Consider the following 15,780-nt stretch of genomic DNA (forward strand, 5'->3'; position numbering starts at 1 on the left):
AACTTCCTTGCACTCTTGCTGTGCTTAGAAGACACAGAGTCCTGCTAGAGGGGTGTCAACAGCAAATGGAATGTAGGCATCCTCAAAACATTTCCCAGCCACTGTTCATGCTTTCAGTCAGGCACAGGTCTAGAATTTTCTTACAAAGCACAAGAAGATTCACAATGTAGAGATTTAGACTGAGCTGGAAAGTCAGTGAAACCTCTCAGGCTGTAGGTGCTTGTTTGACTATGTCCCACCAGAGGTAAAGACCTGGATCAAACACAAGATGGCCCCTTCAAGGTATTTGCTGTGGTTTGAAGACTTGTAATGCAAGAGTTAAAACTAAATTTTATGCAGTGTTTAAGGAGTGGAGAGGAGAGGAGAGAGAGAGAGAGAGAGAGAGAGAGAGGCTTACCTCTTCATACCTTGGTAAATCTACACCCCTGACACAGGGACAAGTCAGAAGAAAAATGAAATCTAATTGCAAAATGGTCTAGTCTCAGCCCAATTAATTATTGAACTAACAGTCAACCTCTCATACTTTATACCTTTTTAGAGAAAAAGTGAAACCCTCTTCCTTGGAAAGTACTGTCATCTTCTTTTTGTATGCAGATTTTATTCATATACAGTACAAAGAGTCAGAAAGTATAAAAGAGAGCGGAAAAAAAGCACAAATCATAAGTAGGACCACAGAAGAGCTACATGCTGGATTTAGAAAGAGACTTCAGTAATACTATGTTTAACATATTAAAGAAAATAGAGAAAAAAGTTAGGAAAATTATTCAAGATTAAATATTTCAAGAGGTAAATAAATTTAAACAGAAAGATTCTATTATGTGATTCTATGAATTAGCTATTTTAGATACCTTTCTAAGTATAATGATGCAATATTTGTATTTTTATGACTGGCTTATTTCACTTAGCTTAATGTCCTCTAGGTTAACCCATGTTATCACAGATGTCAGGATTTTCTTATTTTTTAAGACTGAATAATACTCTATTGTATGACTATACCACATTTTCTTTAACCATTCATCTCATGACGGGCATTTGAGCTGTTTGCATATTTTGTCTGTTGTTAATTGTGCTGTAAGGGACATGGGGGTACAAGCTTCAAATTATAAAATAAGTCCTTTGATATAAAGTACATCATGGGGAATAGAGTCAGTAATACCATAATGACTTTGTATGTTGACAGATGGGTGCCATACTAATTGTTGTATATAAATGTTTAATCACAATGTTGTATATTTAATATTGATATCTTATTGTATGTTAGTTACAATTAAAAATAAATTTTAGAGACCAGCCCGCGTGGCTCAGTGTTTGAATTGACCTATAAATCAGGAGGTCATGGTTTGATTCCCATTGAGGACACATGTCCTGGTTGTGGGCTCAATCCTCAGTGTGGGGTGTGCAGGAGGTAGCCAATCAATGATTCTTTCTCATCATTGATGTTTTTCTCTCTTTTCCCCTCCCTTCCTGTCTGAAATAAATAAAAATATAAAATAAATCAATCAAGAAATAGATAAATTTTATAGAATACTTATTAAAGTCACATCAAAAATTATTTTCTAAAGGAATTTTAATACAGAGAAGCAAAATATGATAGAAAACAATAAATAAACTGTTGAAACTTTTTTCTAGTGCTAAGTGTAGTAAATTATTGATTTTGAAAAGATTCTTTCCAGCCAGTCTTCAGTTGATTATTCAGGTTGGTTGTTCTATATTATAGTTGTAATTCCAGTTTGGTCCTGGAAAGAGGGAAGTGTGACTTCCACCTACTCTGCCGCCATCTTGGATTTTCATGAAAAAGATTCTAATAAAAAAAAAAGATATATTAAATTTTCTTTAAAAGCTATAAAAATTTAAACAAAAAAACTGTATAAAAGATACAGAGAAAATTTAATAGTGAATGTTAATTAATTCTATAGTACAAAACAAGAAAGGAATAAAGGTCAGAAGGAGAAACATAAACCTAATGGTGAGAAGCTCCATGAAAAATCAGCTATACCAATTACTACATAAAAACAAGTATTGGCAAAATAAATCAGGGTTATTAACCTTAACAATTTTCTATTTTGGACTCAATGAATTTTTGTGGTGGTGGCATCCTGTTCATTGTAAATTAATAGTAAATGTCAGTAACATTCCTCCCCACTAATTAGGACAACCAAACAGGTGTCTAGAATTGTCAGATATGCCCTGGGGTGGAGGTAGGAGGCAAAATTGCCTAAATTGAGAGCCAATGGAGTAAGTTTTTAAAAAGGAAGAACCCAAAATATAATGTGTACAAGAGATACAGGGACACAGACAGATTATAGAAGGAAAAAGATGGAAAAAGTTACTTAGGGACAGCCGGTATAACTATATTCATATTTGAAAAGCAAACACTAACAAAAATATTATTTTTAAAAAGGGATTCTTCTTAGTGGTAAAATAAAAATGATTCTAAATTTGAATTTACTTATTAATTTGCTTAAAAATACTTATAAGATAGCTGATGAAAGTGAGTTAATGAATTTCACAGATATAGCTGGAGTGGTTAAATAGCTCTCTGAGTAATTGACAGATCAAGCCAATAAAAATAACAGCATAATAAATTTAATTGAGCTGCTAGAAATACATGGAACACTATGCCACTCATTCTTTAAAATACACATGGATTATATGTTAATAACTAGTAGCCCATTTGCAGGAAGAATCCTGCAAACGGCCATTGGGGCCACGTGCACTGCCGCTGCCTTTGCAGGCCGCCGGGCCTGCACCTGCTTGCCACTGCCGCCCGCCCCGCTCCGCCCAGCCAGGGCTTTCCCTTTGGCAGCCACCTTGCTTTCCGCTTTTCCTCCCTCTTCCTTCTAAGTTGTCTTCAGTCTTCACTCCTCCCTCCCTCAGCGTATGCAAATTAGCCACCATCTTTGTTGGGTAATTTGCATACTCGCCCTGATTGGCTGGTGGGCGTGGCTTTGGCTGGTGGACGTGGTTTTGGCATAGCGAAGGTGTAGTCGATTTGCATATTACTATTTTATTAGGTAGGATAGAAATCCTATCAAGCATATTCTCTGATGACAGTAAAATTTTAATAAGAAAAAGCCAAGTAATCAATCTTCATATGTAAATCAACACACTCATTTAAAAATCAAAATGTAAATTTTAAAATATGCTTGAAATAAATCCAATTGAAAAAACTAAGAAGAAAAACAATAAATAAAAATAGAACATATAAATTATGAAATTACTTACCAAAAGAAAAATAATAAAGTAATTATTTTAAAATAATAATAAGACATAAAACAGTAGCAAAACTATTAAGAAAATGTGAGAGTAAAAACAAGTTACTGATACCATAAATAGAAAGGAAAATACCATTAGAGGTTTTATAACCATTAAAAAATTCCTAAGGTGAGATCTTAAATGAAATAAAAAGTTCCTTGAGAAATAAGACTTATCAAAACAAATCCAAATGATTAGATTATCTAAATATCTCTAAATATGTTTAAGATACTGAATTTATAATTATAAAACACTAGAGGCCAATGCATGAAATTAGTACACTGGTAGGGTCCCTAGCAGCTTCCAGCTGCAGGCCAGGGCCTCTCCCTTCCCCTGGCTAGCCCCACCCCCACTCCCTGGTGGAATTCCAGGAAGAACTCTTGTCAGGAGACAATTTGCATACTATGCTTTTATTATATAGGATATCCTGCAACCTTAGTGCACAGGTGGTGGGAATGCAGACTGATGTAGCCACTATGCAGAACAGTATGGAGTTTCCTCAAAAAATTAAAAATGGACCTGCTATTTGACCCAGTGATCCCACTTTTGGGAATATATCCTAAGAATCCTGAAACACTAATCAGAAAGAATATATACACCCCTATGTTCATAGCAGTGCTATTTACAATAGCTAAGATCTGGAAACAGCCAAAGTGCCCATCAGTAAGCAAGTGGCTAAAAAAAGGCTGTGGTACATTTACACATGGAATACTACGTGGCTGTAAAAACTAAGGAACTCTTACCCTTTGCGACAACATGGATGGACCTGGAGATTATTATGCTAAGTGAAATAAGCCAGTCAGAGAAAGGCAAACACCATAAGATCCCACTAACATGTGGAATCTAAGTAACAAAATAAACTCACAAACAAAATGGAGCCAGAAGCATGCATACATGCAACTGACTGGCCAGCACTTGAGGAGAGGGGTGTAGGGATGACTAGATAAAGAGGATGAAGGGATTAGCTAAAGAACATATATGCATAATTGCAGCACTATAAGAATTCTAAATATCAATATTTTTACTTAATATCAGATTTATTGCTAATAAAGCCATTAGGTTTTAGTTTGAGTATATATTTGAGTGTCTAATGATGATATGAGGCCATTTTCATAAATTTCTGCTTTTAAACATGGTATTGCATGTAACTTCAAAGGATTAATAGTCTATAGAAGATAGAAGACCTGAGAGGTACTTTCTGAATGTATTATTTGCTGTTTTTCCTTTCAATTGAGTTTCTACAGACGTTTTAATGTTTTTTATTCATTTAATTTTTTACTTTATTTAAATTTCTTAGGAGAAAATAAATATTTATCTGAGAAATTTAATCTCTTTATACTTTTTACATGTAATTCTTTATATATAAACTGAAAATAAAGTATATGATTTAAAAAGAAACAGAATATATCAGATACTTGAAATGTTCTAGACCTCCTAAAATAATAATTATCTTTTGTCCTAATTTATGTTTAGGATATCACCTAATCTCTACTCCTATCGTCTGCCCCATTAGATTTTAATTTAGGCATGTAGGAAATTTGCATTTAAGAAGAAAAAATTTAAGTGTTTTTAGAATAAAGAATAAATTAAATTTCTTATTTAGATCCATACATAATAGAACAGTGTGAAATATTATTAGAATCCCTCATAATTCATTTTTAGGTAAAGGCAAAAAAAGAAAACAACACAAAACCCACATTTTTTATCACCAAACACATGCTAGACTGAATAAACATTTTCAAGAGATGGGCACTTGGGTTCATTTAAAGGTGGACTGTGAAGAAGCAATAGTTTAATTTTCTTTGATTCCATTCTCATAATTCAAGGGAATAGAATTGCTTTTTATCAGGTCTTACTCTACTACCTGAAATCCTACTTATGTGTAGGTTTTGATTTTGCATGTGTAGGTGTTTATGTGAGTGTTTCTGACAATTCGGCCCAGATATCTTTTTCTGAAAAGCTTCCCTTGCTAAAGCACTAAGTAGACATCACTATTAATTCTGTTGCAGTTTTTTCAGAGATCATATATTCTGTTTTATACAATTATATTTTTATTGATTTCAGAGAAGATAAGAGAGGGAGAGAGATACAAACATCAAAGATGATAGAGAATCATTGATCTGCTGCCTCCTGCCTACCCCCTACTGGGATCAAGCCCTCAACCCTGGCATGTGCCTTGACAAGGAATCGAACTGTGACCTCCTGGATCATTGGTCACTGCTCAACCACTGAGCCATACCAGCTGGGCCATATTTTTTTCCCCTATCCTGGCCCACATATTTTTATATCCTATCTAATAAAAGAGTAATATGCAAATTGACCATCACTCCAACACACAAGATGGCTGCCCCCATGTGGTCAAAGATGGCTGCCCCCATGTGGACACAAGATGACCGCCACAAGATGGCCAGCAGGGAGGGCAGTTGGGAGAAACCAGGCCTGTAAGGGAGGGCAGTTGTGGGCGATCAGGCCAGCAGGGGAGGGCAGTTGGGAGGGACCAGGCCTGCAGGGGAGGGCAGTTAGGGGAAATCAGGCTGGCAGAGGAGCAGTTAGGCATCAATCAGGCTGGCAGGGGAGTGGTTAGGTGGTGATCAGGCTGGCAGGCAGAAGCACTTAGGGGCAATCAGGAAGGCAGGCAGGCGAGCAGTTGGGAGCCAGCATCCTGAATTGTGAGAGGGATGTCCCAGATTGGAGAGGGTGCAGGCTGGGCTGAGGGACACCCCCCCCCCCCGCCTCCCTGCATGAATTTTGTGCACCGGGTCTCTAGTTAATCATAACATTCAAAAAATTAAAAATGCCTTAAGGGAGTAATTAAATTCTTGAGTCTCCTAAATCCCTCAAGAAACACAGAGGAACTTTAAATAATATATTCAATATATCCTTTTAATCACAAGATTAACTCCAGGGACCCTATTCCATTTGGGTAAATGTAAATATAAAACTGAACATTTCATCCAAACCTATTTTCTGAGATGATGGTGTTTTGATCCTATCGGTTTTGCTTTCACATCCTGCAGGCATTGTCTTTGGTTCTCATATAATAAAGGAGAAGTTGGAATTTGAATCCTGCTACCTATAACTTCTATCATTTACCTAATTTATGAATGACTGTAAACATCACATAAATTGAACTATTATTTTTGTTTTGTTTTTTTGTTTTTTGTGTTTTTTTTGTTTTGTTTTGTTTCGGGGGGAGGTAATACAGAGAAATAGACCATGAGATTAAGAGGGAATGAGTGATCATGAGGTTCCTACATGAGCGAAGGTGTTGGGTACTGGTTTTTCCATCGGTAAGTTAAATCAACTTATTGAATATCCCATATACATATATCCTGTGCATCAGTTAAAAATACCAAAAAAAACCCAAAAAGATAGAAAGAAGAAAAAAATGTTCAGATTTTAATCAGATAAATACTTCAAATTATGACGGTGGGAACAATTTGTAATTTGGTCACTTTTCTTACTCCTTACCCTATACTGACATTTCATTTCCAATATTAACATCAAAATTTGTTATTCAATTTCCTAATGAAACAGTAAAGAAATCACTATTTTAATTCATTTTTAAATATTCTTTCTTAAAGGAATAATTATAATTAGTCATAACTACATATTTACTTGGGGATTACTCACGGGTCAGTAACTAGATCTTTATATTTCTTATTATTGTGGTAATCTTGTAATGCTGTTCATTTTAAATTTTACCTACTGTCCAAAAAAAAATAGTTTCTCTGTCTCCCAAGTGAAAGAATGAAGCCCAAACCATCATTCTTTATTCCCAGGAGGTAAAGATAGAGTCTTGTGAACTGTTTAAAATATTTTTATATAAATGTAAAAATATAAAGTTTTCAGATGAACTGTAATAATAATCAATAAATTCACATTGACTAACTAGAAAATGCATTTATTCTAAGAAATGTTTTGCAACAATAAAAATATTGTGAAGTAGTATCTGTATGTTTTATAGGTTTGTTTTATTTTATAGGTAAAGACTGTTTCCTGAGTAAGATAATTCTATTGGCTATCAAAGACCAATACTAAACCGTTGTTCAGTATGTTTCATACCCCAGCTCAGAGTGCTCCCCAACCCCATTTCCAGTGGGCAGTCTCCTCCAAAGCCAGTGGCTCTGGCTATTTTCTAAGGATGGCTCTAGAGACTGTGGAAGTTAGGGCCTTGCCTTTCATGACATCCCAGTTACAATAAAATATGGAGTATCAATAAAACATAAAGGCATAAGTGAAATATCTTTCTTTAAATGCCACAGTATGGTTTATTCTTACATCTGATATATTTGACTTTAGCTTCTATTAAATCCAAAATGAGAAGTTTAAAAGAGTTTCATGGTACCATAGATTAAAATTTCAACTTTGACTATTGTTATGCTTCATAAACTGGATTTCTTTACATATTTTAGAATGAAATTCACTCAATTTTTTTCTCCTTCACCCTAAGACCAGTATTTTGAATGCATCCTGAAGCTAAAACACTAGTGTTTTCATTTTTCAACAGGGAATTTCTTTATGGAACAGGCAAATAAACAGTGATTGAAAAGACTAGAGACTTTCTAGTGAAAAATGTTCTAAGTTAATAGCTTAAAAAACAGAGCAGAAAAGCAATGACACAAGTCACACAGCTAGTTAGAGACTGTAATTAGTCTGGTGTGTGCAGAATGATTATTCTCAATTTATTCCAATCTTCTTATCATTAACAGGTTCCAAGAAAAACGAACACATGGCTGATGTTAATTTCACATCGGTTACTGAGTTTATCCTCTTGGGGCTGACGGATCGTGCTGAGCTGAAAGTGTTCCTCTTCGTGTTGTTTCTGCTCATCTACACCATTTCTTTGGTGGGGAATCTAGGAATGCTCGTTCTAATCCACATAACTCCCAAACTCCAGACACCCATGTATCATTTCCTTAGCTGCCTGTCTTTTGTTGATGCCTGCTACTCATCAGTCTTTGCACCCAAAATGCTGCTGAACTTCTTTGTTGAACAGGAGACAATCTCATTTTCTGCATGCATTGTGCAATATTTTTTATTCGTGTCACTCCTTACCACCGAGGGCTTCTTGCTGGCAGCCATGGCGTATGACCGCTACATGGCCATTGCGAACCCTTTACTTTATACGGTGGCTATGACTAAAATAGTCTGTGTTGCCTTGGTCATTGGATCATGTGTAGGAGGGTTAATCAACTCTTTGACACACACAGTTGGCTTGATGAAACTGTCTTTCTGTGGACCCAATGTCATCAGCCACTTCTTCTGCGACCTTCCCCCACTGTTAAAGCTATCGTGTTCTGACACATCCATGAATGAATTGTTGCTTTTAATCTTCTCTGGCATTATTGCCCTGCTCACCTTCTTAACTGTGATGATTTCCTACTTCTTCATTGTCACTGCCATCCTGAGGATCCGCTCAGCAGCAGGTAGACATAGAGCCTTCTCCACGTGTGCTTCACACCTCACGGCTGTCACTTTATTCTATGGCTCCATAAGTTTTAGTTACATTCAACCAAGCTCCCAATATTCCTTAGAACAAGAAAAGGTGGTGTCTGTGTTTTATACCCTGGTGATTCCTATGCTAAACCCATTGATTTATAGCCTAAGAAACAAGGAGGTGAAGGATGCTGTGAAAAGGGCTATAGAAATGAAATATTTTCCTTGTTAATTTTATACCAAATGTGCTCTAAAATAGTATACTAACAAGTGCTTTGGAGAATGATATGTATATGAATTTATTAAAACTTTGATCCCAAAGGAATCTTAGAGTTTAAGAAGATGTAAGTGGTCAATGTGAATAGGTTATGATAAAACTGATGGTCAGGGGCAATGTTCATAGAAATTAAAATTTGCCAGACCGCTCTAGGATGCCTTACCTTAATATGTAGAGGAAAGTTGTAGTTTTGTCCCCAAATACTATTTCTGGTTATTTATCTAAAGGAACCAAATCAATGTGTATTCCATATTACATTTAAAAAATAAACAAAAAATTATGATTAAAGTAATTGCCCAACAGCAGAGAAAGTGACCCTATCACTGAAAACTTCCCAGAAAAAAATTTGTTTTTAAGAAAGGCATTCCAAGGTATGCAAACAGCCCAAGTGCTTAGCAGTAGATGAGTGGATTAAAAAAGCTGTAGTACATTGACACAATGGGATACTATGAAGCTGTAAAAAAAGAAAGAACTCTTACCCTTTGCAGCAGCATGGATGAACCTGAAGATTATTATGCTAAGTGAAATAAGCTACTCAGAGAAAGACAATAACCATATGATCTCATTAATATGTGTAATCAAATGAACAAGATAAATTAAGAAACAAAATAGGACCAGAGGCATGAATACCTGAAGTAGACGCTAGGTGTCAGGGGTGGGGGTAGCGGGGACTGGATAAAAGAAGGTGAAGAGCTTAGCCAAAGAACAAATATACATAGACCATGAACACAGGCAACAGTGTGGTGAAGGCCAGTGGAGGAGGGGAGTGGGTTGGGTGGAGGTCAGCAAAGGTCAGGGGAGAATCGGGGACATCTGCAATAGTGTCAACAACAAAAGAAGGAAGAACAACTGTCTTCAGGCACCTTCTGATTTCGTGTTTTTCTGCAGCACTTACCACCATTGACATACAGACACTCGTTGTTTCTTCTGTTACCCTTCCCCCAACTAGAAAGACACCCTTACTACATAGTCTTTGCTATTCCTCCAACTTTGCACTGACGTTCCCCCAGTCTGGACACTTTCTCTTATGTACGCACCTACGTGACTCTTTCCCTCATTGAGAATTAGTCCAAATGCCAACTTTTTCTTGAAGCCTACCTTGATCATAATTTTTTATTGTTTCCTTATGCCTCTATTCCAGAACCCCTTCCCCTACAATAATTTACATTTTATTATTTTTTATTACTTTTACCTTTTAATGTATTACTAATTTTTGTATTTTCTGTTTTCCCCTGTTTAGAATTTGTAATCTATAAATACTACAATTAATAAGACCAGACTTTCATGTCAACATTTGAATCTTTCTTTCCTAGAATATGAGTCCTTTATACAAGTTGATGAAAATTAATATGTAGATGTCAATAAATTTACAAAATTTAACTTAAAGGGGTCATCTTTTTCTGACTGAAGTGCAGCACAAGTTAAAAGTAATATATAAAAAAATAAAAATAACTTTTAACTTGAAAATTGAATACATAAAATTAATCTCAAATTATAATTAATTAAATAGAAATTTTACAAATAAACTTTCCTATCCATATAATGTATCATAGTAGGAATAATTAATATCACTGTATGTAAGTGAAAAGTAAGTGGCACTCTGATGAATAATGCAAATAATAAATTCCTGTATTATTAAGTAGGTAAGAAAAAGTCAATAAAACAAGCAGTTGGTACTAGGAGCTCAAGAAAAAAACACTAAATTAAAAATGAAATAAAATGATAAAATTTAGAAAACAATTAATGAATTAAAATAAATAAATAATTGAGCATCAATCTCAAAAAGAAAGTAGAGCTATTTCTTTATGAGTTAAAGAAGAAAGAAAATATAAAAATAAAAGATAGAATAATCCAGGAGAGAAAGAAAAAAAAGATATAAAAAGTATAGTTAAAAATGTGATGAGCTAAGTAATAAAATTATATCATTAAAGTCAAAACACATTGAAAATATCTGATCAAACTTTGAATTCTGCCATGACAATATGTGACAAAAGTATAGCTTTACAATCATAAGTAACTGTAATGGGTTCCAATATTTGGAAAATATCTTAAAAAAAAACTTGCTCCTGATAATTTTGCAATCATCATGCCTATTGAGGTAACATTGACATTGAAGATAAGCCCTTGTCTTTCTTTTGCCTCTACTCCCAAGGTTACCTTTTGTCAAGTAGTTTCATGCTGGTTTTTAAATTTCCAATTAAGCCTGTCTTAGCAGAACTACGTTTTTGTGAATAGAAGAATTGCCTTTCCAAAGGTTCAATGATATAACGCATGCATGTAGCTCTTTTATCCACAACAACAAAATGTGAAATTATGAAGTATAAGCAGACTTTCCTATAAGAGTTGTTTCTAAATCTAGATGGAAATTGATTTCATTGTCATGAATTAGTACAATATTCAAAAGAAGACTTTAATCTTATTCTCACTCTATCGCTTTACAGATTATTTCTTTGCTTCTTCATCTTGGACAAACAATTCTCAATAAAATATTATAACTCTTTTCATATTTTAATTTTTCATTCATATTTAGAAAAGCACTTGACATATTTATATAGAGAATACACTAAAATAGTAAAACAAATTACAGAATATTGCTACATAGATGAATTAGGTGATTGTCAAACCAGAATGGGAAATCTACACCATGTTTTCTTGTGCTGCCTTAAAATATTTATCAAAGACTAATGTAACATTGGACATAGTGTATTGTGAAGTTTTGGTCATGAAGTGAGGATTGGATGCTAAATATACAATATAATGATAAGTATGCAAATCTATAAATGCACAAGTATTAATGAAGGTAAGAAAATGGTAGAAGTTTATCAAAATGTTGTAACATTATTGACATTCTCAACTTGTTCTTTGATATCTGTTGCATTCTAATTTTTTCTGAGGAACATATTTTAGTTCCATGACAGTATCACACTTTTACACATTAAAATTTTTCCTTGTGAAAAATGAATTACTCCATCTTTGATGGTTTCACTCATACAGTAATTAAGTAAGTCTCTAGAAATGGTTTCTCCACCAACTCAGTGGAAAATATAGAGGATCACAAAAGAAGACCAAACAAGGTTCCTCATTGTGTGCCATCGAGGGAGAAAGGGAGCTATTTCCTCACAACATAAATAGCTGCAGTTAGTCCCAGTGTGATTTTTCCGTGGAAACATGCCAAGCAATCTTGCTTGGAACCTGATCTCCGGGGATGACCCAATGTTGCGTTACCCTCTCTCCCCAATATAAGAGGTGCCCTGGAAGAGAGACAAGACATAATTTGCTTCACTTATGTTCACAGCAGATCCCTGATATTCCTTTTAAACATAACTTCCTGGCAAATTTTCCATCTCACCAGGACCTTAACAAAATTTCTGCTGATTTTTTTTTTACCTCAGAATAAAACAATGAATGCACAAAAATTTATAAAGAACTTATCTCAAAGAAAAGAATATATTACAGAAAATTTTGACTGAAATGGTATTCATATTTTATTTGTGAAAAACCTTGAAGTCAACAAATTTCTAGTCAGATAAGATTGGAGGAGGGGTTTTATGGTGTGTTTTTTTCTACTGACTTTGGCTCTTGGTAAGTATTACTCCAAAAATCAGAGAGTTTTGGTGAGGATCAGGTAAAATGGGAGTATTTTTAGAAAAGTATACATACCCATAGGACTTAGACTTTACCTTAAGTAATGCCAGGTTTTTGTGAAACCAGAAATATAGAGCTAATAAAATTATGGTCAACAAGCAAAGTACATGTTTTAAAAATATAATATTTGAAAGAAATATGATTTTAATATATTCAATTTAGAAAAATATATCTTTTAGAAAGAAATATGTGGTCTATAAATTTAATCCCATAAATTAGAAATTTATTTGTGGTTACTATTAAAACATTTCAAACAAAATGACAGTAAGTGATGCATTGAAATTGTTTTTCATCATTGTTTATGACACATTTAGCATTTTCCCTCAGGTTTGCTCCTATTATTATTAACAGGAATATAATATAATGTGCATGTTCTCTCTAATTAATCTATCTTGGTGAAATCACAGAGCCAACATTTAATGGGGCTACTAATTAAGCATGGTGGTCCCTCCTTTGGAAAACTGCTGTTTGAAACTGCTGTTTGAACTACTCTGTTATTTTTAGATAGTCTCTTATTTGATAAAAAATAACTTTGTGTTTTAGCTGGAATAACAGAAAAGATAAACTTAACTTTCTGACCTTGCAGGCTAGCCATCTAAAGGGGCTCATACACTGATACTGATATTAATTCACATATTCTGCCAAGTGTTTGTTCATCCAAGGTTACAGGTGTCTATATAGATATGATATGTACTCAAGGTTACAACTGTCTTACACAAAGAACTAGAAGGATATAAAAAGGAAAAAATCCTACTTGTGTTTGTTCAGAATTTGACAGAGGTAATCTGCTCTGAACTTGTATGAAATAAACATGACTCCTAACTAATTGGCTGATTAAGATGTCTTGTCCAGCATGCTAATTTGCGATACAACACTATGAATAAGTTACTTAAACTGTCCATGTCCTTTTACTCATTTAAAAATGTGGTTAATAGTAGCACCTGTGGTATAATATTCTCATGTGCTGTAAATAAATTAATATATGGAAATATTTAGAACAGTGTGAGAATCACTCAAATTAGGCAATATGTTTGGGATGTTTGTTTGTTATATTTATGCCTACTTGTATATTTGGGAATCAAATTAAAAGTTTTCCATCATATTCTGTAAACCACTCATTATTACTTTTTAGAAACATTAAACTATTATAAATAACCCCGTTTAAATTAAGTCCTGCCAATGATCACCTTTATTTCTCAACAGTTTGAAGCAGTTGAACACAATGGATGGAAGAAATAACACAAATGTGTCTCACTTCATCCTTATGGGATTGACAGACTCTGAGGAGATCCAGCTGGTCCTCTTTGTACTATTTCTCCTGATATACCTGACTAGTGTGCTGGGAAATGCAGGGATGATAGTGATAATCCGCCTGGATCTCCAGCTTCACACCCCCATGTATTTTTTCCTCAGTCACCTGTCATTTCTTGACCTCATTTACTCCAATGTCATCACTCCTAAAACCTTAGAGAACTTATTGACTTCCACCAAGTACATTTCATACCTGAGCTGCTTCATCCAGATGTTCTTTTTCATCTTCTTGGGTACCACTGAATGTTTACTTCTCTCCTCAATGGCCTATGATCGCTATGTAGCTATCTGCAATCCTCTACACTACCCAGTCCTCATGTCCAAAAGACTCTGCTGCTCCCTCATTTTTGGGTGCTATTTGAAAGGCTTTTTGGACTCCATTATCAATGTGCTTTGCATGAGCAGACTGCATTTCTGTGACTCCAATGTAATCCATCACTTTTTCTGTGACACTTCCCCAATTCTAGCCCTGTCCTGTACCGACACACAAGACATTGAAATCATGATATTCATTTTTGCTGGCTCCACCCTGATGGTATCTGTTATCACAATATGTGTGTCTTATCTGTCAATTCTGTCCACTGTCCTGAAAATTACTTCCACTTCTGGAAAGCAAAAAGCCTTCTCTACATGTGCCTCCCATCTCCTGGGAGTCACCATCTTTTATGGAACTACTATTTTTACTTATTTAAAACCTCATAAGTCCTATGCCTTGGGGAAGGATCAAGTGGCTTCCGTATTTTATACTATTGTGATCCCCATGCTGAACCCACTCATTTATAGTCTGAGGAATAAAGAAGTGAAAAATGCTCTCATTAGAGTCTTACAGAAAACAAGTGGGCTGCAGGCCATTAAAGTAACAGTGTTGCTAAACTGTTAACTTCTCTGTTCTCTCTTTCCTGTTGGGCATTTCTTTGGTCTCTTCCAAAACAATGAACTCCTTTCATTGTTTGGGTTTCTGTTGAAACACCCTTTACTTAATCAAGTATAATCTGGACATTTCCAGGAATATGTCTTTTCAAATCCTCAATGCAATATACTGATGATGTATCATCGAATTGTATACTTCAAACGTATATAATCTAATTAAGCATGCATTGCCACCCTAATGCATTTAATTACAAAATTGTAATAAAAGAACTCTTAGAAAACAATACAACAACCAGCAAGGCAGCCTGTTGCTGTTTGAGGGATGAAGGCAGAAGTCACAAGACTTCTAGTTAAGTGACAAATGATATTATTATTCAGAGCAAAAGCAATAGCTACAGTTTCTCATACCCTCCTAAGTCCCAGGAGTGTGAAGAGGTGGGCATAGATGGATGAAGGCATATAAAGTGGGCTGGGTCAAGGAAAGAACAGTTGAGTATGGGAGACACACTTTGATGGTAAGCAGATTCATGTCTATTCTTTGTCTACAGGAACATTACCTCATTGCCCACAGTAGCTCAATGCAAAAACAGCCTTGATATATAGCTCAAGTAAAATTTATAGTTTTTTGAAATGTTCAGTGTTTATTTTGTAACATTATATTTGATTATTGTTTCTAAACACATTTTAAATGTTTAAAACTCATCAAATCAACAGTACCAAGAATAGACCCCAAGGTAAGCTATGGATTTGTATAAGTATGTGTCAATGTAGGTTACTCAGTTGTAAGAAATGCTCCATTCTGGTGTGTGATGTTGATGATAAGGGAGAATATGCATGTTTGTTGGGGGATGGATGTGTATGTAGAGGGGAAATCTCTGTACCTTTCTTTCCATTTTGCTGTGAACCTAAAACTGCTCTAAAAACTGAAGTTTTTAAACAAACACACAGACACATAAAATAAAAACTAAGAAATAAAGTGCAAT

At 34.8% G+C, this 15,780-nt stretch overlaps 2 protein-coding genes across 2 annotated transcripts; both read left to right on the plus strand.

Annotated features, from left to right (window-relative positions):
- Positions 1-7,987: 7,987 nt before the first annotated feature.
- Positions 7,988-8,926, plus strand: LOC307109710 (olfactory receptor 5J3-like; the record flags this gene model as incomplete). Its single annotated transcript, XM_079788578.1, has 1 exon — positions 7,988-8,926. The coding sequence occupies one exon, from the start codon at positions 7,988-7,990 to the stop codon at positions 8,924-8,926; it is 939 nt and encodes a 312-aa protein (XP_079644704.1).
- Positions 8,927-13,838: 4,912 nt separating this feature from the next.
- On the plus strand, positions 13,839-14,807 carry LOC307109341 (olfactory receptor 8H1-like; the record flags this gene model as incomplete). The annotated part of the gene is made up of 1 exon (XM_079788026.1): positions 13,839-14,807. One exon carries the CDS (start codon positions 13,839-13,841, stop codon positions 14,805-14,807), a length of 969 nt encoding a protein of 322 aa, XP_079644152.1.
- Between the last annotated feature and the right edge of the window lie 973 nt (positions 14,808-15,780).

This window comes from Cnephaeus nilssonii (genome assembly GCF_951640355.1).
Source record: "Cnephaeus nilssonii genome assembly, chromosome: 13".
NCBI classification, from domain to species: Eukaryota; Metazoa; Chordata; class Mammalia; order Chiroptera; family Vespertilionidae; genus Cnephaeus; species Cnephaeus nilssonii.